This window comes from Aedes aegypti, chromosome 3, assembly GCF_002204515.2.
Source record: "Aedes aegypti strain LVP_AGWG chromosome 3, AaegL5.0 Primary Assembly, whole genome shotgun sequence".
In the NCBI taxonomy this organism is placed as follows: Eukaryota; Metazoa; Arthropoda; class Insecta; order Diptera; family Culicidae; genus Aedes; species Aedes aegypti.
Genome location: NC_035109.1, coordinates 5,762,884 through 5,788,886, shown reverse-complemented (window position 1 = coordinate 5,788,886; position 26,003 = coordinate 5,762,884). Strand labels below are relative to the sequence as shown.

The 26,003-nt window shown below is 38.3% G+C and overlaps 1 protein-coding gene across 5 annotated transcripts in view; it reads right to left on the bottom strand.

Annotated features, from left to right (window-relative positions):
* The window catches only part of LOC5568434 (voltage-dependent T-type calcium channel subunit alpha-1G), a 113,235-nt gene that overhangs the window by 83,193 nt on the left and 4,039 nt on the right, over positions 1 to 26,003 (bottom strand). For 4 of the 5 annotated variants that reach the window (XM_021850463.1, XM_021850467.1, XM_021850466.1 and 1 more), the window contains exons 2-6: positions 16,551 to 17,020; positions 16,335 to 16,446; positions 16,034 to 16,265; positions 7,523 to 7,694; positions 6,822 to 6,881 (exon numbers count right to left, since the gene is read on the bottom strand). In XM_021850463.1, the coding sequence (XP_021706155.1) occupies positions 6,822 to 6,881; positions 7,523 to 7,694; positions 16,034 to 16,265; positions 16,335 to 16,446; positions 16,551 to 16,966 (992 nt within the window). In that variant the 5' untranslated portion in view covers positions 16,967 to 17,020. The remainder of the gene's footprint in view (positions 1 to 6,821; positions 6,882 to 7,522; positions 7,695 to 16,033; positions 16,266 to 16,334; positions 16,447 to 16,550; positions 17,021 to 26,003) is intronic. The other variant, XM_021850465.1, reaches the window with a different exon arrangement.

Below are 26,003 nucleotides of genomic sequence, written 5' to 3'. Positions count from 1 at the left end.
TGAGACGTCAGGGCAAACTCTGGGAGCAAAAAGTAGTCTCAGAAAACGAAAAACCTAATGCTCTTAAGTAGATGAAAAAAACTGAATTTGATACTATACCATTTAATTCCACTAGAGTTTGTATCCTTTGACAGATACGCGTATTTCGACCTCAACTGTAAGGCCGTCTTCAGTGTCGTGTACTAGACTCGAAGTCGAGTCTAGTGGAATTAAATGGTATAGTACTAAATTCGGTTTTTTCATCTACTTATAGGTATTCTACTAAACAGCTTGAAGATTTATTATCATCTAATGCTCTTATTTCTCTGATCTTTCATCTAAGAGGCATAGCTGAATGGGTAGCGCTTCTGTGTATGGATCTGAAGGTCGATGGTTCGATCCTGCGTGCCGGCTTTTTGATTATTTTTATTCTTCGCCATCTGTCAGATCATTTTTTGATATTGATTTGTTGATCAATCACTAAACTTGCCAGATATTGTTTTGATCTTATAATATCTTAACAAGATATTGTTCAACACTTCTCTATATTAATTTTTGATAATATTGTTGATGTTTTATCTCTTATCTCCAACAAACTAATAGCTGATTATGATCGTCAGTAATTACTTTGAATCAAAAATTACGTAACGCTCGAAGTTAATATTTTTTTTGTTGATCAATAGAAGCAGGATGAGTAATTTGTGCGATGTTGCTAAGTGAACACTTTATAATATATTATATAAGAGATAAACTTTGAGCGTTACTTTATCAATGCCGAAATCATCTAAATGGGACAGTTATGCTTTCATGGACAGTCTACTTCAACGACTAAAGATACCCAAAAAGAAAACTCACCAGATTTTCAAATTTTAATTATGGTGCTTTGTGAAAATGGCTAGAATAAGTTTATTACATGTTAAGCTTTTATAGCATGTGGTTTTTGTACGACCATCTTGATGAGCCTTCGAAGACGATACAATAAATAATGCGAACAACTCACTCGCGACGTTCTTCAACTCACACAACGTAATTTCCAACATGATATTACTGCGTCAAATCTAATTGTTTGACTAAACTGAGCAGTTAGATCATGATTTAGACCTAAAATGTTTGTAGAATACACATTCAATACGAATAATGTTTAATTGGGAACGAGATCTGACAGGGTGTCCCGCGTTTTGCGGGACATATATGGTCGCTTTACTTAAGGGTGCTCAGAATCGTCGCATACTGGAGCCTGGATGAATTCTGGGAAATAGTATCCAATGGACCGATACACTAGTTCATTATTTGACGTTTTAGCGGTGCCAAGTTATTTATGTGACCATGGAAACGAGTGAATTTTGCGCCGCTCAAACGTCAAATTCGTGAACTCGTGTATCGGTTCATGCACGAATTTACTAATTTGACGTTTGAGAGGTGCCGAATTCACTGGTTTCCATGGCTATATAAATAACACGACACCGCTAAAACGTCAAATAATGAACCCGTGCATAGGTCCATCGCCAGAATTCATCTTTCTGGTGACAACCTGGGAGGGAAGCACAACTACACACGAAATATAGAACCATAGGCGTAAATAGCCATCAGACTTCAGGGGGGCCAAGGCCCCTTAGTGTTGTAGGTGTTGGATTGTTAAAGATTTACATAACTATCCAATGCTTGTTGCTATAATATTTGTGAATCAATTATAATAGCACATCATCATACAAAGGTAGATCATAACCTCAAAAGTGTCACAAACCGATTCATAGTTATTTGTAGTGTGCATTATTTAAATATAATAATTTAGGTATATTTGCAAGACTGTTTTTTTAACAATCAGATGATGTAGCATAGAAGTCAATGATTTAAACTAAAACTAAAATTTGAACTCATTTTACACATTAACTATGTTTGAACTAGAGTTTTAACCCTTTCTCCCCACGACTTTAATCGAAAATTTCTCTACGAAAAAAGTGTTTTTATGGAGAGTACAAACAATGTTCAAAACTGATCAGATTTTTCGAAATCAGTTTAAAATAAAAATAAAGTAATTTTCAATAGTAAATTCATTGTTTAATAATAGTTTTACTAGTGGATTAATCTCAATTTATCCCAATTTCTCAACGGACAAGATGGAATATTAATTTTCTGTTAAAGTTAAAGTCTACGTGGCCATCATCAAATTGAAGGATTGAAATGTGCTTTTTTTTCAATAGCTGTTCGAAGTAAGCAAAACGGATGGTACCTTGTTCATGAATATAATAGTGTTATTGATAAAATGATAACATTTGAATTACTACACAAAATGGAAAAATACTAACATTGAAGTAAACATAACGGCTGAGCAAAACATATTAAATCATTAGTTCATGAGATAAACCCATCAGTTTTCAATTAGGAACTAGAATAGATGTAGAAGGATGCTCACTTCACGCAAGTTTAACCGAACTCGGTAAAATAAAAAAAAATAATCGAGCTTGAAATCAACAACAATTTTTAACTATTTATTGATTTAACATGTATATTTCTTCATAAACTATTGAGACTTCCTTTGTATTTAGTCTTTGAAGATTTTCTCAAACTTGCATCACAAGCACAGAGAGAAATGTGAGAATTTTCAACCTAAATTGTGGTGTTAAAAAAATAATTATAAAAATGATTCCAAATATCTACCAACCTATACATCATCGATAACTCGTTATCGATAGAAGCAAGTTTTATCTCTTTTTTTTCTCAAATAACGTCATGTTTTTGAATAACATGCAGTTTACAAAAATGCAGAACTATCGGTAATGATAAGACAGTTCGTTTGAATCAAATATTTGAACAGAATTGATATAAATTGTATAAAATTCTTATACACAACATTTTCCAGTAACAATGATGCATATTATCATTCAAGATCATTGCTTAAGCCTGGTTTGCTACTGACAAGAAAAGGAATCGCCTATCTCGATGCGTGGGAAATTTCTTCCCAGAAATGGTCCAGAAAATAACATTTTTCTGATCGCAGTATGCAGTTCAGAAGAAATGTCATTTCAAATGGGGCTCTCTGTAGGAAATTTCTTGACTTATTTAGTCAAGAAATTTCTTTACTTTTCTTGAGCGGAACAGCATACATAGCTTTAAACAACAAAACTATAGATATAAGAATCGATAAAATGTTAAGAATTTCGATATTAAGCGCCAAACTTCTTCAGCTGATTCAACTGGTTTTACACTTGGTGATCAATAAGAAGAAAGGGAAGAAAACATTGTACATTGAAAATTATTTTATCACGGGAGCTAACATTCATGTTTGAGGAAGAGAACGCTTTGAATTCATTGCAACAAACAGCAATCCTCAGGAAAGTATCCAAGGTATCATTGAAGTCAACTGATATTTCGCTAGTTGCAAATCAATGCTAATTAGCTTTTAGTCGAACCGTAGAGCAAAGTGTGCTGTTTTCCACAAGAAAAGTAAAGAAATTCCTTGACCAAAGGGGTCAACAAATTTTCTATAGCGAGCTCCATTTGAAATTACATTTCTTCTCAACTGCGAACTGCGATTAAAACAAATGATTTTCTTGACCATTTTAGACAAGTAATTCCCCACGTATCATGAGGCCCCCCTGCATTGCTATAGTAGGCATTGAATTAACAAGTCAAGGTTTTTCAACGTCTAACTTTTTTCTCCCTTTTCAGGAGGAGAAAATTTTCGGAACCATAGAAGCTGTTCGAGGTTTCGGTTTCCGTGTGTGCTGTGGCGTTTCGAATACAAGTTCCAGGAGATTGTGGCGAGCGTTTGGAAGTGATCTGTTTTTCTAGATTTGGAGCTCGTGACGAGCGTTTGGAAGTGATCCGTTTCCAGATTAATCCGTTCTGGAGACGAACTTTTGGATCTGTTGGATGCAAAATATTCAAGAGGTCGTTTTTTGATGTTCATTTCATGTTTCTAACTGGTTGACTTTCAAGCTTGAAATACTTTCCCGGACGTTGTTTTTGAGTTTATTTGGATTAAGCTGAGTATAATTTTTAATTTCTTTATTTCTATAATTTAACGGTAAGATACTTTAATAACACTATGTATGATATATTACTATATATTGGGTATTGGGGAGGGGTAGCCTAAGGGAGTTAATTGAATTGTTGACTGGATGAAAGTGCGTGGGGTCGCCAGCCTTTTGTCATGAGAAAACAGCCTTAGTGTTGTCTTCCAAAGGTCTTCAAAGATATTGACTAGCCCTGCTACAACAAACCATCAGGTAGATCATACCATCCCGGTATGATTCTGCAGCCATAGGTAATCCTTGCGCTGATGGTGGCTAAATAATCATCATCATCATCATCATCACGTATCATGAGGCCCCCCTGGCCCCTCCCTATTTACGCCAATGTATAGAACAACGTTTGTTTGAACTGCAAGATAACTCCAGCTTGCTAGATATGGAGTTGCTACTTTTCTTTTGTTGTGTACTTTCGATCTTTCCTGACAAACATGGAAAAAGGGCCGCAGTTTTCTATGCATTAAATATTCATTTTCATTGGAAAAAGTAAAACGATGCGTTTTTCAATGCTTTATATTCAATCAGATTGAAAGGTGCTCACGTAAGTGTAGAACTAGCCCTCGTGCGTTAAAATACACTCAAATAAAGATTTAAAAAAAAAAAAAAAAAAGGTGCTCACGTGACATTACTTGCATTGTGCGTATGAATTGATTTTCATTCGATTTGTGTCACTTTTGATGAAATGCGAAAATGTGTTTTAATCAGTTACGCGCTTTTTCCATATTAGTTCAATGTTTGAGATCTGGGCTCACAGTGACAGTTCGTGACAGCGGAATTCCGGCTCACTATGACGTACATAAATTTTGTATTGGTTTCTCCCTCCCAGGTGACAACAACTCTTCTTTCAATTTGACTTCTTCGATGGCAATGTCATAATGCTGGTTACCACGGCAACCGCAAACCACACTGGATTGGATCTCCAATGATTCCAGACCGAAGATAGTTAGCCACTGGCTTGCAACTCAGTTAATAGTAAAGATTCAAACGCGAAAATGCCAAACTTATTCGATTTACGGAGAGCACATTCGAGGAACTCAGTAATCCAGGTATGGTAATCAATTGACTTGCTTCAGTAAAATGTAGGTATTCCATTCGCCTTTATTCTTTTAGGGTTTTTAGTTCTAGATATCATGTAGAGTCTGATACTTAAAAATCGTAGAATTGTTTTTTTCATTTAGAACCTTTTTGTATTGTTTATGATATTGAGTGAAGTTGTATTTTCGAAGTATAAAATATGGATTGACAGTGTCTCTTGAAAGTGTTACCATGCGTGAGCCATCCTTGTTGTACCTTGAAACAAGATATAGAAGATGAATTCCACATAAAAAAGTCGAAAACGAAAAGAGGAAAACATAATATGCAACCAAATTTTATGTTATGGCCATATGATGGTTGGAAGTAATGTAGACAACGAAATTTGCTTCACAATACGACGACATTTACTGTACTCTACTCTAGTTGAGTGCTTTTAGCCAAATTTCGAATCGAGAAACAAAAAAAAAACTATTTCATAGATGGGTCTTAAGATGTGTACAAAAAGAATATTATGATAGCTGGTAGAAGACATCTAAACACTGTATCTAGGAAGACACCGTTACAAAGAAAAATGTCACCGACGAATGATATATGAAATTCTTACGAATTAACACGAACTCGAACTCTGTATTCATCTGGAATAATCCTGGAATAGATGGCAATTATTGGGATCGTTTGGTGAATTTTGATGACACTACATTTCTTTGTTCAATCCTGATAGTAATATCAAATGAAAGGTAAGAATTAGATTCCGAAAACAAACAGAATAATGAAAAAACATAGGATATTCATCAAATCAAGGGAATTGAAATTAAAGGAATAAGGAAGGTTATTACTTTAGGTCATATCATCGCCTGTCCGAATCTTGTCTATCCACGGATCATCGTTAGAGAATAAAGGTTCAACAAGTTTCATTTCGAGTATGGCTTTCTGTAGTTGATAAGTATGTGCTGTAGGTGTTGCATGTTGGATTATCATATTACTCATGGAGGCTGTTTCAGTGTAATCGCTTACCATGTGTTTGCCAAAATGCATAATGTTGCGCAGTGATTGACTTGAAATTATTATTGAACATTATGTAAACCGTTGGAAATTGTGCATTACTGCAATGTTCCTGCAACTTAAATCTATAAACATAAATTATGAGTTCTTAAGACACAAATTACTTTTAACCATTCTCGTTAAAACGGAATTACATTGAACAATTTACAGATTTTCGATATCTGTTTCAATATTGTGAGTAGGTCATTACTCTGTAGAAATGCTGTAATTTTGAAAAGGAATATATTCCCTACATTGAATAGACATATCCCGGCAGACCGAACTTTTGTAGCTTTGTATTTTTGTTTGGAAAACACATTATACCACATGGACAGTTTGATAGCGAAACAATTATTTAAATTTCTGAATATCTTAAAAATATTCCGACTCTTTTAATTCAAAAAACTTGTTAAATTAATTATTTCAAGCAATTGTATAAAAAGTAGAATCAAATTTGGAACGATGTAACATTAACAATGACAGCAAACCCTATTGTTTTCCCAAACAAAATTATGAAGCATTCGAGTTAGGTCTGACAGAAATATTGTTTCGTCAACAAATAGCACACCAGCAGTGAAGAAACAGAAAGCCTGGTTAAACGATTGGTAGCACATTTCAACTAGGAGCCCGATCTCTAATGCTAATGTTAATGCTATGCTTCATTCGCTGCCTGAGTTAGTTTCGTTAGAAAACTAAGCTTTTGCCAGAGCTATTAGGCTAGAAACGAATCGTTACTCAGATTTCCTTTGCTTTTGGGTCACAATTCTATAGTAAAGGTTACGTTGTGTAAATGTGCTACAAAGAAATTTCAAGAATACAAACTATGTACAAAATTTAATGAAATAAGGAAAGAAGTTCAGCGTTGACTATGTTTTAGCCGAGCGTAAATATGTTATAATTGCTTGTTTCCTATTAGAAATGCTATTAGTCTTCAACACAGTTTCATCAACATAAAATAATGTCCTAACGGATTTACATTGAATGTTTATAAATTTTGCTTTGGAAATTAAAGTTTAACATCCATCTCTGGTATAGTACAGAGTGAGCTACATTGAAAAAAAAAAACTTTGACTTACTCTACTTTTGATTTTTTGAACTTTGACAACTACATACAGATCTTAGATTGTGAGTTGCTACCTTTGTCTAGTCTGTCGTTTAGAGTTCAAACATACTTGAAGAAAACGACCGAAACCTGACTAAGCTATTTGTCTCTACAACGCCTCGAGCGTGGATCACAATACTCAAATGAGGGAAACAAGCATAAACAGTATAATACATCTCGGGAGTTTAGAGTTTGGTTCTGCTTTGATGGAGTACAGATTTAATTGTGGAAGCAAAAATGTACAGTACTGAACCAGAAAAAAAGGGAAGAAAACATCGACTAACGTTCTATGGTGGGTTTCTGGGAATAGAGCTAAAACAAGGCCTCTACTTACTCTGGAGCCGACACGTTGTCCGGAAGCTTTATGACGCAACGCTGCCGCAAGATGCCCTCCCAAAGCTGTACACCCACTATCCCGAAGATGAAGAACACGAAAAAGCACAACAGCAATACATTACCGAGCATGGGCAGCGTGTCTAGCAATAGCATGACAAGAATTCGCATACCTGTGGGAGAAGTTTAAGGAAAAAGTTATTTGTTGTTTAAAACCATCTGACTAACTTTGATATCTTTGAATTTGATCTAACTTCTTCTTCTTCTTCACAAGCATATTCGAAGTGCTGAATAAAATTTAAATAATTTATTCTTCCACATCAGTTATTTTCCATAAGTTTTTTGAATAGAAGTGATTTTTTTGTATTTGTGTTGGTTTTACAAAAAAAAAGAAAGAGTTCCATTATCAGGGGTCGCTACAAAAGTCAACGATTTTTCATTCGATTTCACCTAACAGAATGTCAAATTTCAGACGAATCCGAGAATATTAGTTACACATTTACATCAATAGTTACTTTTTTGAAGGAAAAGATGAACGATAATCATCACGTGTAATTAAATAAAATCAGTGAATCAAATAGCCATTAAAACAGACGCAAAAGAAACAACATGGGGCAAGCGCGCTGACAATTGTTTGTCCCAATTTACGGGACAATCGTTTTTCCCATTGGATTGGGATACAACCTCAAGAAAATTTGTCTTGACAAACACAGGGGGCAACATCGTTGCAATATTTTAAACACAAAATCAAATTTGTTTTATGGTTGTTATTCTCATTTATTGCAATGTTTGCCAACACGGAGAAACGTCTTGAAAATTGCAATGCAAAGTTTAAAAACCCGCTACGCACGCGGTGAGCGATTATTGTCATATTACTTTCAAGTTGTGATAAACTTACTTACTTATTTGGCTTTACATCAATTATCTTGATAAAGCCTCGCCAACAATATTTCGCCAATTCCCTCGGTTCATGGCCGCTTCTCTCCATCCTCGACTGTGACCCACGCTCTCCAGGTCCTGGTGTACCTGGTCAATACACATAGCTCGCTGCGCCCCACGCCTTCTTGTTCCGACCGGATTCGTGGCGAACACCATCTTTACAGGGTTGTTGTCCGGCATTCTTGCAACATGCCCTGCCCAGCGTATCCTTCCAGCTTTAGCTACCTTCACGATACTGGGTTCGCCGTAGAGTTGAGCGAGCTCGTGGTTCATCCTTCGCCACCACACGCCGTTCTCCTGCACGCCGCCGAAGATCGTCCTTAGCACTCGGCGTTCGAAAACCCCAAGAGCTTGCAAGTCCTCCTCGAGCATAGTCCACGCCTCATGCCCATAGAGGACTACCGGTCATATGAGCGTTTTGTACATCGTGCATTTGGTGCGGGGGTGAATCTTTCTTGACCGCAGTTTCTTCTGGAGCCCATAGTAGGCACGACTTCCGCTGATGATGCGCCTTCGTATTTCCCGACTAACATTGTTGTCAGCCGTCAACAAGGATCCGAGGTAGACGAACTCGTCCACCACCTCGAAGGTATCCCCGTCTATCGTAACACTGCTTCCTAGGCGGGCCCTGTCGCGCTCAGTTCCGCCAACCAGCATGTACTTTGTTTTCGACGCATTCACCATTAGCCCGACTCTTGTTGCTTCGCGTTTCAGGCGGGTGAACAAATCTGCCACCGTTTCAAATTTTCTCCCAATAATATCCATGTCGTCCGCGAAGCAAACAAATTGTCCGGATCTCGTGAAAATCGTGCCTCGACTGTTAAGTCCGGCTCTCCGCATGACACCTTCAAGCGCAATATTGAACAACAGGCACGAAAGTCCGTCGCCCTGTCGTAGTCCCCGCCGAGACTCGAACGAACTGGAGTGTTCGCCAGAGATCTTCACGCAGTTTTGCACACCGTACATCGTTGCTCTGATCAATCTTGTGAGCTTCCCGGGAAAGCTGTTCTCGTCCATGATTTTCCATAGCTCTATGCGGTCGATACTATCGTATGCCGCCTTGAAATCGATGAACAAATGGTGCGTAGGGACCTGGTACTCACGGCATTTCTGGAGGATTTGCCGCACGGAAAAGATCTGGTCCGTTGTCGAGCGGCCGTCGATGAAACCTGCTTGATAACTTCCCACGAACTCGTTTGCTATAGGTGATAGACGACGGAAGAGAATCTGGGATAGCACTTTATAGGCGGCGTTTAGGATGGTGATTGCACGATAATTTTCACACTCCAGTTTGTCGCCCTTTTTGTAGATAGGGCATATAACGCCTTGCTTCCACTCCTCCGGTAGCTGTTCCGTTTCCCAGATTCTGACTATCAGCCGATGCAGACAAGCGGCCAACCTATCCGGGCCCATCTTGATGAGTTCGGCTCCGATACCATCCTTGCCAGCGGCTTTGTTGTTCTTGAGCTGTTGAATGGCATCCTTAAATTCCCCCATCGTGGGAGCTGGTTGATTTCCGCTATCCGCTGTGCTGACGTAGCCATCGCCTTCGCTGTCCTGACCTTCTGTGCCTGTGTTCTCTGCGCCATTCAGGTGTTCATCGTAGTGCTGCTTCCACCTTTCGATCACCTCGCGTCCGTCCGTCAAGATGCTCCCATCCTTATCCCGGCACATCTCAGCTCGCGGCACGAAGCCTTTGCGGGATGTGTTGAGCTTCTGATAGAACTTCCGCGTTTCTTGAGAACGGTACAGCAACTCCATCTCTTGGCATTCCACCTCTTCCAGGCGGCGCTTTTTGTCCCGGAATAGGCGGGTTTGCTGTTTCCGCTTCAGTCTGTATCGTTCCACGTTTTGCCGCGTACCATGCTGCAGCATTGCAGCCCGCGCTGCATTCTTCTCCTCTAAAACCTCCTGGCACTCCTCGTCGAACCAATCGTTTCTTGAGCTCCGTTCCACATATCCGACAACGTTTTCGGCAGCGTCGTTAATGGCTGCTTTGACTGTCCTCCAGCAGTCCTCAAGAGGGGCCCTATCGAGCTCGCCCTCATCCGGCAACGCTGCCTCAAGATGCTGCGCGTACGCATTGGCGACATCCGGTTGTTTCAGCCGCTCGAGATTGTACCGGGGCGGGCGTCGGTACCGTACATTGTTGATGACGGATAGTTTGGCGCCACGATAGGTTCTGACGTCGGTTATGTCGGTTAAGGTGAAGATAAATCGAAGCCAAATCTCAAATTTTCAAAAGCACAAATCTGAAGAACTGAACACCCGTTTGAGCTGAAAACTTAATCGATTAGTCACCACCAGCTACCAACCATTCGATTACGTTTTCAGCTTAAATGGATGTTTGGTTCTTCAGATTTGTACTCTTGAAAATTTAAGTTTTGGCTTCGATTCATCTTCATCTTAAGTGCCGTCCATCGATCAAAACGTGGTCGATTTGCGATTCTGTCTGCTGAGGTGATCTCCAGGTGTACCGATACGGGAGGCTGTGCTGGAAATAGGTGCTACGAATGGCCATGTTCTTGGAGGCGGCAAAATCTATCAGTCGTAGGCCGTTCTCGTTCGTTAGCCGGTGGGCGCTGAACTTTCCAATCGTCGGTCTGAACTCCTCCTCCTGGCCAACCTGAGCGTTCAAATCTCCTATGATGATCTTGACGTCGTGGCTTAGGCAGCGGTCGTACTCGCGTTCGAGCTGCGCGTAAAATGCGTCCTTGTCATCATCAGTGCTTTCGGAGTGTGGGCTATGCACGTTGATTATGCTGAAGTTAAAGAATCGGCCTTTGATTCTTAACTTGCACATTCGTTCATTGATCAGCCACCACCCGATCACGCGCCTTTGCATATCACCCATCACTATGAAAGCTGTTCCCAGCTCGCGTGTGTTGCCGCAGCTCTGGTAGATGGTATAATTACCTCTAAACGTTCGCACCAATGCTCCTGTCCAGCACACCTCCTGCAGCGCTACGATGTCGAAACCGCGGGTCTTCAGTACATCGGAGAGTATGCGAGTACTTCCAATGAAGTTGAGAGATTTGCAGTTCCACGTACCGAGTTTCCAATCGCTAGTCCATTTTCGTCGCTGTGGTCTTTGCCGATTGTTCCGGTCCGTATTCTCTCGTTGACGTTCCTGTGCTGATGTGTTTTTACGGCTGGCTCGCAGGGCCTGACAACAACCCCCTAGATTTCCGGAGGACCATTCCCCCTAAATGTTCGGAGGGCCATAGTGCGCAGTTTAGCTTAGAGTCCTTCTCTGGCACTCGGACGATGATCAGCCGCCCCTGACATGGGGAACAGACGCTGTTGTGAGCCGCTCCTAACGTGGAGTACAGACGCTCCAGGTTTGCAAAAGCAAACCCCCCCCTTCCCTGTCAGCATACGACCAAAGTTCCCACCGGGGGTTGGTTACCCGATCTTCCCCAAGGTTACTCGTACCCCGGCCAGTACCACGAGGAGGTAGGGATAGGAGTTGCTGGGCAAGAGGCTAAGGACCGCACAAAGGGGTCTATTTTATTCCTGCAGGTACGCGAGGTACCAATGGTACGCCATTCCCAGTCATTTACCGCGCCATTGTGATAAACTATTGTTGTGAAATAAGATTGTTACAACAATAATAAGGCTATCCATGAGGACTTTCCGCGATAGGACTGACAACCAGAAGTGTGTATGCAACCGAAATGGAAAGGCAAACAAAACTAGAGTGCCTGTAAACAAGAGTGACGTCATGTTCAAGTTTTGAAAGGTCTCTTGCTCGATTGGAACGCGGATTTGTATGGAAATGACAGTTCGCCGCTGTTGTTTACAGGCACTCTAGCTCAAACCACCGGTGGGCGGAGCCAAATGTTCGACGAACTGATCGTACCGTCTGTAGGGATGTCGCACGAAGATCGACATCAGCATGTCAAATTGAAGCTTCGACGTCTCATGAGCTGCCGATGCAGTCAAAATGCGTGAATTTACACAGTGTCGAATATATTCCATCAAAAGTTCAATACGGATTTTTTTTCCAGGGTGTGTTCCAGCAATTCCTACAAGGAATCCAATAGCAATTCATCCAGGTTGTAGGATTCCTTCAAAAGTTCTTCCAGGGATTGCATCAGGAGAGTTTCTATATGACGTTGTTGTGAGAGTTACACCAGAATTTTCAAAAGTTCCTTCTGAGATTTCATCTGGAATGCCTCAAGGAATTTCATCAGGATAACATAAGGCGTTCAAAAGATTCTATCAGGAATTTCATCAGGAATTCCTTCAGGGATTTAAGCAGGAGTTTCTATGGGAATTTCAACAGGAGTTCTGCTAGGGAATACATCAGGAGTTCCTCCAATGAATCCATCAGGAGTTCCTTCAAGAATATTTTTAGGAATTCCTCTAAGAATTTCATTAGGAGTTCCTCTATGGATTCCATCAGGAGTTCCTTTAGGGATTCTATCAGGAGTACCTCTGAGAGTTCTCCTGAGGATTTCATCAGGAGTTCCTCCAGGGATTCCATAAATAGTTCCTTCAGAGATTTTACCTGGATTTCCTCCAGAGATTCTATCAGGAGTTCCTCCTGAGATTACATCAGGAGTTCCTCGAGGAATTCAGGATTATTTCTAGGGACATCATCAGGAGTGCCTTCAAAAATATGTTTACGCATTCCTTCAAGGATTTCATCAGGAGTTTCTATAGGAATTCCATCAGGAATTCTTCTAGGGAATTCCAATGAGTTCATCAGGAGTTCCTGCAAGTATATTTTTAGGAATTCCTACAAGGATTCCATCAGATCGATCCATCGATTGTTTCAGATTCCATCAGATTCTTCGAAAAATTCTATCAAGATTTCTTCTATGTGTATCATAAGGAATTCCTCTAGGGATTCTATCAGGAGCTCCATCAGGAATCTTATCAGGAATTCATCCAGGGATTTTATCAGGAGTTTATAGGAGTCCCATCAGAAGCTCTTCAAGGAATTTCATCAGGAGTTGCTACAATCATTCCATCTGGAGTTCCTTCAATAATATCTTTATAAATTCCGCCAGGGATTCCATCAAGAGTTTCTATAAGGAATCTATCAAGAGAACCCTCACCAATATTTTTACGGTGATGTTAACAGGAATTTTAAAAAATCGTCTAAAGGATCTTCCAAAACATTCTGGAAAAAATCCTCTAAGGGTTCCGCCAAGATGATCTCCAAGGATCCCATAACGAATTTCTTATGCGATTCGACTCCAATTTTCTATAAAGATTCCATCAGTAATTTCTTCAGATAATTCACCAGTTTTTCCTCTAACTATTTCACCAGTAATTTTTCGAGAAAGGATTTTTTTAAAGATTTTCACCAGGAGCTCTTCTAGGGTTAATGCTGGGAATATCACCAGAGTTTCGCTAGGATTTGCACCAAAAACATCTACCAGAGTTTCGCAATACTTCAATGGTTCTACATACTAGGTTTTCCCTTTTGAGAATTTTTCAGGGTTATCATGAATAACCAGGAAAATTTTACAAGACTTTTATCTGAAAAACCACAATTTTTTTTCCGCGAGAGAGTCGACCAAGAATTCAGCGAAAGATTGAACTAGAAATTCTTCCTTTTTCTACTCTAGGTATTTCACCAGGAAAGCATCTCCGAAATTCAATAAGAAATATTCCTCCAGGGATTCCACTAATATTTACTCAGAGGATTAAACAAAGCAGTTTTCTGAATGTCATCAGGTTGAATCCCTGGAAGGTTTTTTGGAAAATTTCTGGAAAATTCATGGAACAATCTATTGTGAAATCCTCGAAAGAATCACCAAAGAAATCAATGGAGAAATTCCTAGAGAATTTCCTGAAGAAATTCCTTATTATATCTCTGGAAGAACTTTTAAAGCAATCTCTGAAGAAGTTCCTACAGGATTCTCTAAGGTAATTCCTGGTTGATTTCTCTTAAAAAATTGCAAGTGAAATCTTTGGAAGATTTTTGATAGTAGCAATTCCTGGTGGAAATTTCTGGTAGAATTTTCATTGAGCAATCTCTTGAAGAATTTCTAGAGGAATTCCTGGTTGAATCGCAGAAATCCTTGTAGAATCTGTATAGAAATTCCTAAGTAAATCCTAAATAATTTGGAGCATTTTTTGGAGGTATTCTTAAAGAAAGCATTGGATGAATCACTGAAGAAGGGGACGGACTTGGTGTAGTGGTTAGAACATACCGAGGACCTGGAATCGAATCCCATCCCTGAGATAGTCACTAAAAACAATTTCAGTGATGACTTCCTTTAGAATGGAAGTAAAGTCATTGGTTTTGAGGTGAAATAGCCCAGGGATTAAAATCTCGTCAGAAAAAAAAATCACTGAAGAAATCCTTTGGGAAGTTTTTGGATAAATTCTTGAGGGTTTGAGGCGAATGAACTGGCTAATCAAGTTTAAAGCCTCATAAATAAATACAAAAAAAATCACTTGAAAACTCTGTAAAAATTAGAAGAAAGAATCATTGAAGAAATTGCTTTTGGAATTTCTGAAGCAACTCCTGATGGAATTTAAGGAGGAGCCCTAGTAGGAAGCCCTGAAAAAAGTTCTTGTGAAATCCTTGAATCTTTATGAATCTTGAATCCTGAATAATGCATGATGGAACCCTTAGAATTAACTTCTAGAGAAATTCCTGAAGGAATCTTTGAAGAAATTGTTATAACAATCTCTGGAAGAATTTTTGAAGGCAGCCTTCCAGTAAGCTCTGAAAAATTACTGAAAAAATCACTTGAGGATTTTTGAGGAATCCCTGGTATAACCCATGGGATCCAGGAAAAACTTCATTGTAGAATAACTGGAGGAAACCACTAAAGGTTTTGGATCGATTCTTTGAATAAATTACCATAGCCATTCCCATACCGATAACTGTTCAGAATAATCCCCGACAGAGACCCCTCATAATTTAAGAGCTTTGCCGAAATACTTCGTGCGAATTATAACTGGAATTCCTCAACAATACCATTTTTTTACGGTACCTAAATTTTGAAAGTTCTTCTCTACCTCACTATGATTATTGTCCAAAAATCAAAGAAATATTCCCCCAACAGTCACACAATTCGAAAACATATCAATCACATATTCACTAGACTTGCCCAGATCATTCAAAACATGCGAAGATATATAGTGTTGCGACAACGAACTTTGACCGTCGGTCAAACGGTTGCAGTAACATGAATCGGTTTTACTAACTTGGGGGCGGAGTCAATGTTGGTCAAACCGTCTGAGCGTCTGTGGGCTGCATTATGATAGGCTCAACAATGCCCTCACATAAAAAATCGAATACGATTTCATTAAAAACCATTTTGTTACATGCAATGAAAGTTTGACCAATTTTCACGTTTAAGAACAACAAATAGTCATAACTTTTCCAAATCTAAATTGATTTTCATAATATTTGAAGTGAAAGTCTCTTATTTGAATAGCATTCGAACCACCATGACATTCAAAACATTTGTATTAAATAAAGCTAGAAATAAAAAAAGGAACTCTTGCCTCACTTTACTCTACATATCAACCCATAAAAATATTTATTATGGTGGCCAACATATTGAAGTCACTTGTTTGCCGTTCAACACTTAATACTCACTCGGTATCCGATTGATTGCCCTCAGTGGTCTAAGTACACGGATGGTTCTGATTGCGGTTAGGTTAAGGTTTTCCACCTGAAGGCAGTACTCCAAAGCTCCGGCCAGCACAATGAAGAAGTCCAGCCGGTTCCACGAATCCGCCAGATAGGTTCCCTTCCCCCAGGCACCCATCGCCACTATCTTGATTGTCATTTCGAGGGAAAAGAAAGCGAATATGATATCGTCGAATATCTGAAAATGTTGGAAGAAAAAAATAGTTAGGAAAATTATGAGGGAGTAGTAAAGAATCAAAGATCTTACTTGTAATATTTTACAGCGGTTCGTCACACAGGCGTCATCAACACATGGTTGATACATTCCCAATGTAACACAATTCAGCAAAATCACCAACATTGAGACTCGCTCGAACCATGTATTTCAAATTATTAAGGAAAATTTCATGAATAAGAAAACTAAAAAGAATAAAATATTCATAAACCACATATTGGTATTAATTTGATCTTTTGAAAAGGATATGGATTGGTTATCAACTGCAAGCACCATATTCTCGGTTTCGTGTCCTGGCTGAGATACTTGAGCGAATACTCTGCAAACCCCGGATATGGAAGATTCGGTTCCCCGTAGGACGACGAGGTGTCGCCATCGCTGCAGCTGCTTCCGGACGAGTCCATCGTGGTGCCGCTCGTGGATGAAACAGACCCGACGGATTTGTTAGGTTTCTTTCGCATGCTGCACGATTCGCTGAACTGGCCCTCGTTGTAGACGCTGTTGATGCTCGGCCGTCTATTGCTCTTTGCCGAGACACTACGTTTGACCAACGAGCTGCGTCTGTCCTGGCATTGACGGTTGACGGATGGGCGTGGTTTCTGTTTGGCTCCAAAGTTTTGCTCATTTTCTAAATCGGATTGTGATTCCGAATAGGCGTTCAACATTCTGATAAACTTTCACTACTTGGTAAGAAGATCACATAGTCGAGAAAAATTCGGCTGGAATGAGAAATCGAAGTGTTCGGATTAGTTGCAATAGGCATAGGTCTCAGAGCATAGATAGTAAGGATGTAATGAAAATCTCAAACATATCGAGGGCTGCTTAAAATTGAAAATATATGGGCATAGAGTATCATCGTACCTGCCACGATACACGAATGCGAAAATGGCAAGTTTGGCAAAGAAAGCTCTCCGTTAATAACTGTGGAAGTGCTCATAAGAACACTAAGCTGAGAAGCAGGCTCTGTCCCAGTGGGGACGTAATCAGCATGGCTTTGCTTTGTAGTCGCGGACTCTAAGGAAGGCCCCAGATTTCACTTCATAAGGTCGAAAATTAAAAAATATCCTTCCGGGACTTAGCACTCCGATACGGGTTTCTTAAAATCCCGTTCTAGGATTCCAGAAGATTCACGTTCCAAGACTCCTTTGCGGGTTTCGAACAGAATACCGAACCAGGATTTGTGGAGAATCCTGTTCCAGCATTCCAGGATAATCCTGTTCCAAGATTCGAGAAGAACCCCATTCTATGATTCCAGAAAAATCCTGTTCCTAGATTCCAGAATGGGGGCCTTTCTTAGCCGAGTGGTTAGCGTCCGCGGCTACAAAGCAAAGCCATGCTGAAGGTGTCTGGGTTCGATTCCCGGTTGGTCCAGGGTTTTTTCGTAATGGAAAATTCCTTGACTTCCCTGGGCATAGAGTATCATCGTACCTGCCACACGATATACGAATGCAAAAATGGCAACTTTGGCAAAGAAAGCTCCAAGAAAAGCTCTCAGTTACTAACTGTGGAAGTGTTCATAAGAACACTGAGCTGAGAAGCAGGCTCTGTCCCAGTAAGAACGTAATGCCAAGAAAAAGAAGAAGAAGATGACTACGCGTTGGTCCCCCAAAGAATTTCAGGTTATCTCCGGATCTAAGAGATCAATGATCAATATCGACACAGGTTCTAGAAAAAAGAGTTCTTTGAGAACTTGTGAAAACATAAACAAAAAAGTTATTGCGATTTAGCCCCTCTACCGGCAGCTTCATTTTTTACCGCAGGAAAAAAATTCAAATCGCGATAACTTTTTTGTTTCTCGGTATTTTTGCACCATTTTTTCACAAGTTCTCAAAAAACTCTTCTAGTTTGAGGATCCATGTCGATATTGATCATTGGTCATCTGGATCCCGAGATATTCCGAAATTCCTTGGGGGACCGACGCTTAATCATAACCCACGTATATATCTTAGGCTACAGATTTTTTAACGTATTCAGATGTTTACTCTTTGGAACAATACATTTATGAGAGTATGTTGTGAAAATATGAAGCAATTTGGTGCAGCTGTCTTTGAGTAATGAGCATTCATGTTGTTGGTACCAAGCTGATCAAATAAAGATCTTGAAAACTTCAAAAAACCTCATATCGTAATTTTCAGATATCTCTAAGAATTCATAGCCAATTTGTATGATTTTTTCAGAGTAGCTCCTTATTACATAGCATTGTATAGCCCACATTTTACTTTTTCGATAAGTTGACGTAAAACGAAATGGCCGCCTAAGACATTTTGTATGGAAAATGTCGGTCCCCCAAGGAACATTGGAATATCTTTAAAACCAGATCACCAATCATCAATATCGACACGGATCCTCAAACTAGAAGAGTTTTTTGAGAACTTGTGAAAAAATGGTGCAAAAATACCGAGAAACAAAAAAGATATCGCGATTTGAATTTTTTTCTTGCGGTAAAAAATGAAGCTGCCGGTAGAGGGGTTAAATATGTTTTGTCCCTGCAGCAGACTTCATCATACAAAAAATGCATGAGTTCATTCATTTTATTAAAAGTTTTGTTTTTCTGTGAGATACTTTGTAGTTCTACAGCCATGGGCGTAGCTAGGATTTCCGTTAGAGGGGGCAAGCGGCTTTAACCCGTATAGGCCTGAGTAAAAGCAAAAGTACTGAAACACACACCGCTCAGCAAATACTTAATGGATTCAAATAAAATTTCCAAACTCGAGAAATTTCCTGTGGCCGGAGTCATTTCGGTCAGTCACTGGGTCAAGTCGGGTGCAAAAGGTGCTCTACCCCTGGAGGTAGGCAAATTTCAAATTTGGATGTTCCTGGAATCAGATATTATGTGGCCACTATACTGCCCATAGCTGCATATTTGTAACATTCGATATTGGGATATTTGGCTGACGCATCCCAAACAGTATTGAAAAGTGCTATTTTTCAGCACCGAAAACAGTGATGAAAAGTAGAACTTTTCAGCATTGTTTTTTTTTTGGTAGGAAAAGTAGGCCATTATGTGGTGAAAATTTTCAATGAAAAGTTGATTAATTTACAACGGAATCGCAAAAAAATATTTTTTGATGGTTTAAGAAAGTATTGTATTTTCCCATACGAAGGAACGAAGAATTTTGTATGGAGACAGCAAGCATGTCGAAAAAACCGATTTAATTTAAATTTAATCGTGCAATTTCAACCAAATCATATATAAAATGAAAGTTTAAGTGCAAAATAGCATGCTTGGTGGACTAGATCGCAAAAAGTTTGATAAATTATACTTTGAATTTCATGTAAACATCAATAAAACCAGTGTTTCATACAACTTTAGCGACCTGTAGTTAAAAATTGTGAAACATTTCTGAAAATGACATCAGATTCAGCAACCCCAAATCTACTCGAGACACATAATTTGATCCTTGAGACACTCAAAAATGTAATATTTGTTATGCTGTGGTATTTGCTGAGCGGAGAGAATTTTAACTTATTTTCTATCACTCAGGCCTAAACGGGTTGGAAGTGCATTTCACACAAAACTTATTATTGTCTATACAACCTCAACAACCTTTTTGTATCAAACCTTAAACTATGAACGACATTCAATTTGCTTTCCAAGCAAGCAAGTCCTATAACGGTATGGATAATTCCAGATTGGAAAATGTGAAAAAATAACACAGCGCAACAAAAATGACATTTTTGCGATTCCGTTTCAAATCAATCAACTTTTCATTGAGAAGTTGATCAACATAACGGCCTACTTTTCCTACTGAAAAAACAGTGCTGAAAAGTGCTACTTTTCAGCACTCTTTTTGGTGCTGAAAATAGCACTTTTCAGTACTGTTTTGGTAGGCATCAGCCGAACAACCCAGTCTCTTCATGCCATTTGTGCTTATTTGCGCGGCGTGTGAGTCGAGACGAGTCATTCTCACCTCGGGTGATGTGAGGCGACTAATGTTAATCCAATGGGAACGAGTCGACAATTGTCCCTCATTCGACTCGTCTCGCCTCACATGCCGCGCAAAATAAGCATAATTGCATCTGATTCTAGATCCGTTGTGCGATCTGATTCCGACAGGGGCTGTCCATTAATCACGTGATCAGTTTTTTGGGATTCCATGCCACCCCCTCCCCCCTCGTGGTCATTTGTACATACACAAATTTTTAAAATTTGTATGAACCGTGATCATTGGCCAGACCCTCCCTCTCCCCATGAATGACCATGTGATTTATGGACGACCCACACAGGCTGGCGATTTTGATTTAAAATCGAATAGTCCAACATTTGTGCTGTGCTGTCTTACCTGATATCGATGAGAGCGTGAAAACTTGTGACATTCATGGTTAGGCACTACTGTATCACAGCCTACGTGATTGAAAATTACTGAATTGATACAATGCATGGATGTGTGCCCACGTGGGTTCTCTTGAAATGTTTGTTTGTGCTTTTAGAGTTCATCCAGCTGAAATAGCATTATTCGAAATAGCAAAAAATGTTGTAGGCAACTCGTTGCAAAACTCAAAAAAATCATCATTTTGCAACTTGTTGCCTAAACAACTATTTTGCGTGTCTCAAGGATCAAATTATGTGTCTCTAGTAGATTTGGGGTTGCTGAATCTGATGCCGTTCTCAGAAATTTCCCAGCACGTCACAATTTTTAGCTACAGGTCGCCAAAGTTGTATATAACATTGGTTTTATTGATGTTTACCTAAAATTTGAAGTATATTTTATCAAACTTTTTTGTGATCTTATCCACCAAGCATGCAAAAGAGGACTTAAACTTTCGTTTTAGATATATTTTGGTTGAAATTTCACGATTAAATTGAGATTAAACCGATCGTTTTGAACATGCTTGCAGTCTTCATACAAAATTCTTCGTTTCGGAAAATACAATACTTTTCTGAACCATCAAAACATAACTTTTCCGTATCAAAAATGTTATAAACTTTGATGATAAGTATTGTTATACACATAAAGTTTGAATTCTGTGGCATATTGAGTAAATAAATTGCCATACAAGCTGGCAAACTTGCATGCAAGTTGGCTGAAATAGTATTTTTTTGCATTTTCAACAATCAATATCTCAAAAACTAGACGTGCTATGATATTTCTGTAAACAGCAATGGATTCAGCAACCCTGAATTAAGTAAATATAGGTATTTTGATGCTGGAGGCAAAAACGTGTTCCGTAGTGTAATTGGTAAATATCCTATTGCAGTTCTTATAGTTTCTTCAAGGAATTCAAAGATAAATTCTCCAACTTTCCGTCAAAAAAACCGAATTTCCGCAGGCATCCGTGAAATAGTTTTTCGAAAAACTTCTTTGATAAATCCATCGTCATGAAATTTTTTAAGACAATTCAAATATTTTTCTGGGTCTTTGCCATTCCAGAATTCTATCTATGAATCTTTCACCAATTGCTTTGCAGAAATTTCTTTAGAAATTCATATAAAAACATCTACGGATTTCTCCTAAAGTTTTATTCCAACGAATATCTTTGAACAGCCATTCCATGAAAAACCGATCTAGTGGGTCTCCGAATTCCATGAAAATTTGCTATTTTGTTCCTCATCCGAAATAAGGATACACGTATTTTTGGATTTTTTGATTAGGGTGACCATTTCCGAAATAGGGTGACCAGAAAAATCGCGATTTTGCAAAATTTTTATTTTTGAAAAAAATATGAATTTTGAACCGTTTGACCGATTTTCAATCGTTTTGGACGAAATGAAGGCTAAAGATTTTGACTTTTCAGGAAAATTATAAAATTTCACAAAAATTGTGTTTTTTACGTGAAAAAACTCAATAGTTTCCGTTTTTCCGTGTTCTGAAGGCCTCGGGACCCAAGGGGCTATCGCTGTTCTCATTTTTTCTTAAAAGTTCAGAAAAAATTACGTAAACTGTCAAATTTTCAGCGATGTATGTTTTTTAGTTTTTGAGATATATTTTTTTGAAAATAAAAAATCTGTCATTTTTTATCGGCACACACTGTAGGTTAGTGTGGGACAAAATTCAGATTCTCACTCCAGTCGACTTTTTGGATTGCATTTAGGTCCCATAGCAACTATGCAAAATTTCAGCCCGATCGGAGAAACTATATTTTAGCGCCAGCCGTTCAAAGTTTGTATGGGATTTACTATGGGAAAACTTACCTTTGCAAATAAAAATCGCCAGACTTCGCCCATTGGCCTCTATAAAAATTCTGACCACATATCTTTCCACATATAGGTATTTCTACGATGAACAACATTGCCGAAGACCGCAAAGCAATCCGACACTTGTGAAAAAAGTTATTTAATGAAAACCTATTGGTAAGGCGACGTTGATTAACACGTAAAGGAATAACAATAATAACAAAATCGGGCAAAATTTCAGAATATTCTATGCTTAATAACTTTTTTCACAAGCATCGGATTGCTTTGCGGTCTTCGGCAATGTTGTTCATCGTAGAAATACCTATCAAGATATGTGTTGAGAATTTTTATAGAGGCCAATGGGCGAACTCTGGCGATTTTTATTTGCAAAGGTAAGTTTTCCCATAGTAAATCCCACACAAACTTTGAACGGCTGGCGCTAAAATATAGTTTCTCCGATCGGGTTGAAATTTTGCACAGTTTTTACGGGACCTAAATGCAATCCAAAAAGTGGACTGGAGCGAGATCCTAAATTTTTCATATAACCGTGTCCCAGCCTACTGTAGGTCTCTGCGCATTAGATTTGTAATGTTTTAAAAAAAATATATAACTTTTGAACAGCTTAACCGATTTCCAATCTTTTTGTATGGAATGAAAGCTTAAAATTTCAACTATTCAGACAAAATTGAAAAATCTGATAAAAATATGTTTAAACGTGAAAAAATATAAATATTTCTAGTTTTTTTTTAGAAATTTTCATATATTTTAATGTGAAAATTTTTTTTTTCAAAGTTTTTTATATTTTTCTATTTTTTTTTTTTGGAAAAGTTGAGACCTTAAGCTTTCATTCCATAAAAAAAGATTGGAAAGCGGTTGAGCTGTTCAAAAGTTATGATTTTTTTTAAACATTACAAATCTAATGCGCTGAGATCTACAGTATGTGCCGATGAAAAATGACTGTTTTTTTATTTTCAAAAAAATATATCTCAAAAACTAAAAAACATACATTTCTGAAAATTTGACAGTTGACGTAAAATTTTCTGTACTTTTAAGAAAAAATGAGAGCAGCAATAGCCCCTTTGGTCCCGAGGCCTTCAAAACACGAAAAAATGGAAACTATTGAGTTTTTTCAAGTAAAAAACACAATTTTTGTGAAATTTTATATTTTACCCGAAAAGTCAAAATCTTTAGCCTTCATTTCGTCCAAAACGATTGAAAATCGGTCAAACTATTCAAAAGTTATAATTTTTTTAAAAATAAAAATTTTGAAAAATCACGATTTTTCTGGTCACCCTATTTCGGAAATGGTCACCCTAATCAAAAAATCCAAAAATACGTGTATCCTTATTTCGGATGAGGAACAAAATAGCTAATTTGCACGGAATTCGGAGACCCACTAGATCGGTTTTTCATGGAATGGCTGTGAAAAAGTATGCAAATTCTAAAAATATTTTTTTCTGGTATACTTTTTAGGAAGCTTCAACAACAACATCATCAACAATTACTCCAAAAATCCACAAATTCTTCAGGATTTTTTTTAAATACTAATTAATCCTCTCGTTCTAATGGTAGCTCCAGAGCTAAATTGATTTTCAATGAATTTGAGACACATCAAATCAGTTAAATATTATGCAATAGTTACTAGAATATGATTCCGCACTTATCAGATTTCTCCAATAGGATTCAGCAGATTTATTTTTGTTAGTCTAAGAACACTGAGTCTAAAGTTTTTTTTCTGTGGATAACAAATGACGGACTAATATACATCAAATCATTGATTTTTTTTCTATTTTTCTGATTGTTATGTATTGAGTATGAGGGACTTGAAAATTTGCGCCAAATGATCCACTTGCCCCACTATGGTGGGGTAAGTGGATCACCATTAGACAAAATCTGTTCTCAAAACAAATGTGATGTAATTATGTATAGTAAGAATGATATTACACTCGTTTTTGTTATTAGTGCTAGTGATGGTACCGTGATGAATCAAAATCCGGACGGTACCAATATCCGGACACTTAATCAATATTCATATTAATTTAACGATGAAAATCCACAATAATCTGGTTATATTTTCACGTATTCTTAGATTTAATTTAATTACATCATTTAACTATAATTTGCAATCTAGTAAGCTTTGCCAAAATATATTGAAAACAAAAATAAATCCGCAACTTCAGTTTGTCACTTTTCCTTCGTCGTGCAAGTTTTAGTTGTGTAGTTACGGACTGGCTTACCAGCATTGGTTAATTCGCGGAAGTGTAGATAAATGTTACTTTGTTGCTTGTTTCATCCAGAATAGTGAATGAGACGATACATTGTTAAGTTTAATGGGTGAATATGGTGATTTCATGTGCAATTTATTTGATTTGAGGACAGCATCGAGCCAAAAAGATAATGTGAGCCTGGGAGGGAGGCACAGATACTACACACGAAATATAGAACAAAGTTTGTTTGAACTGCAAGATAACTCCAGCTTGCCAACAACAATCAAGGCAGGCTTGGGGAAAATCGCTAGTTTTCCTTTGTTGTGTACTTTCAATCTTTCCTGACAAACATGGAAAAAGGGCCACAGTTTTCTATGCACTAAATATTCATTTTGAGGGGCCCATATAGCCGTAGCGGTAAACGCGCAGCTATTCAGCAAGACCAAGCTGAGGGTCGTGGGTTCGAATCCCACCGGTCGAGGATCTTTTCGGGTTGGAAATTTTCTCGACTTCCCAGGGCATAGAGTATCTTCGTTCCTGCCACACGATATACGCATGCAAAAATGGTCATTGGCACAGTAAGCTCTCAGTTAATAACTGTGGAAGTGCTCATAAGAACACTAAGCTGAGATGCAGGCTCTGTCCCAGTTGGGACGTAATGCCAGAAAGAAGAAGAAATATTCATTTTCATTGGAAAAAGTAAAACGATGCGTTTTTCAATGCTTTATATTCAATCAGGTTGAAAGGTGCTCACGTGACATTACTTGCATTGTGTGCATGAATTGATTTTCATTCGATTTTTTTTCACTTTTGATGAAATGCAAAAATGTGTTTTAATCAGTTACGCGCTTTTTCCATGTTAGTCCAATGTTTGAGATCTGGGCTCACATAGACAGTTCGTGACAGCGGAATCCCGGCTCACTATGACGTACAGAAATTTTGTATTGGTTTCTCCCTCCCAGATGTGAGCCAGTGGTTCAATAGCCGGACATAAAGTGATGTCGTCATATATCTGCAGTTTAAACCAATATTTTTTCAAACATATTTGCAGAAAAGTGAAAGTTACAGTTGAAAATCAATATATCCAGTGATATGGCAATGATTCTTTGCAGAAAAAATGATAAAAACGTGATTATTCCAGTAGCGCCACAACACAATTTCCGAATCCAGCTGCAAGCAAGGAATGGTGGTAAAAAATTTAAATTACATACAAATTTATGCCTGCATAGTATATTATTTCGCAAGTGCAAGTACAATGTTCCCATAAAAACCATTTCCTAAAGTACAAAGTTGATTTTAATGAGTTTCGTATAGATACGATCAATTTCAATGACGCTGTCCGGATTTTGATTCTTCAATGTCCGGCATATCGATTTATGT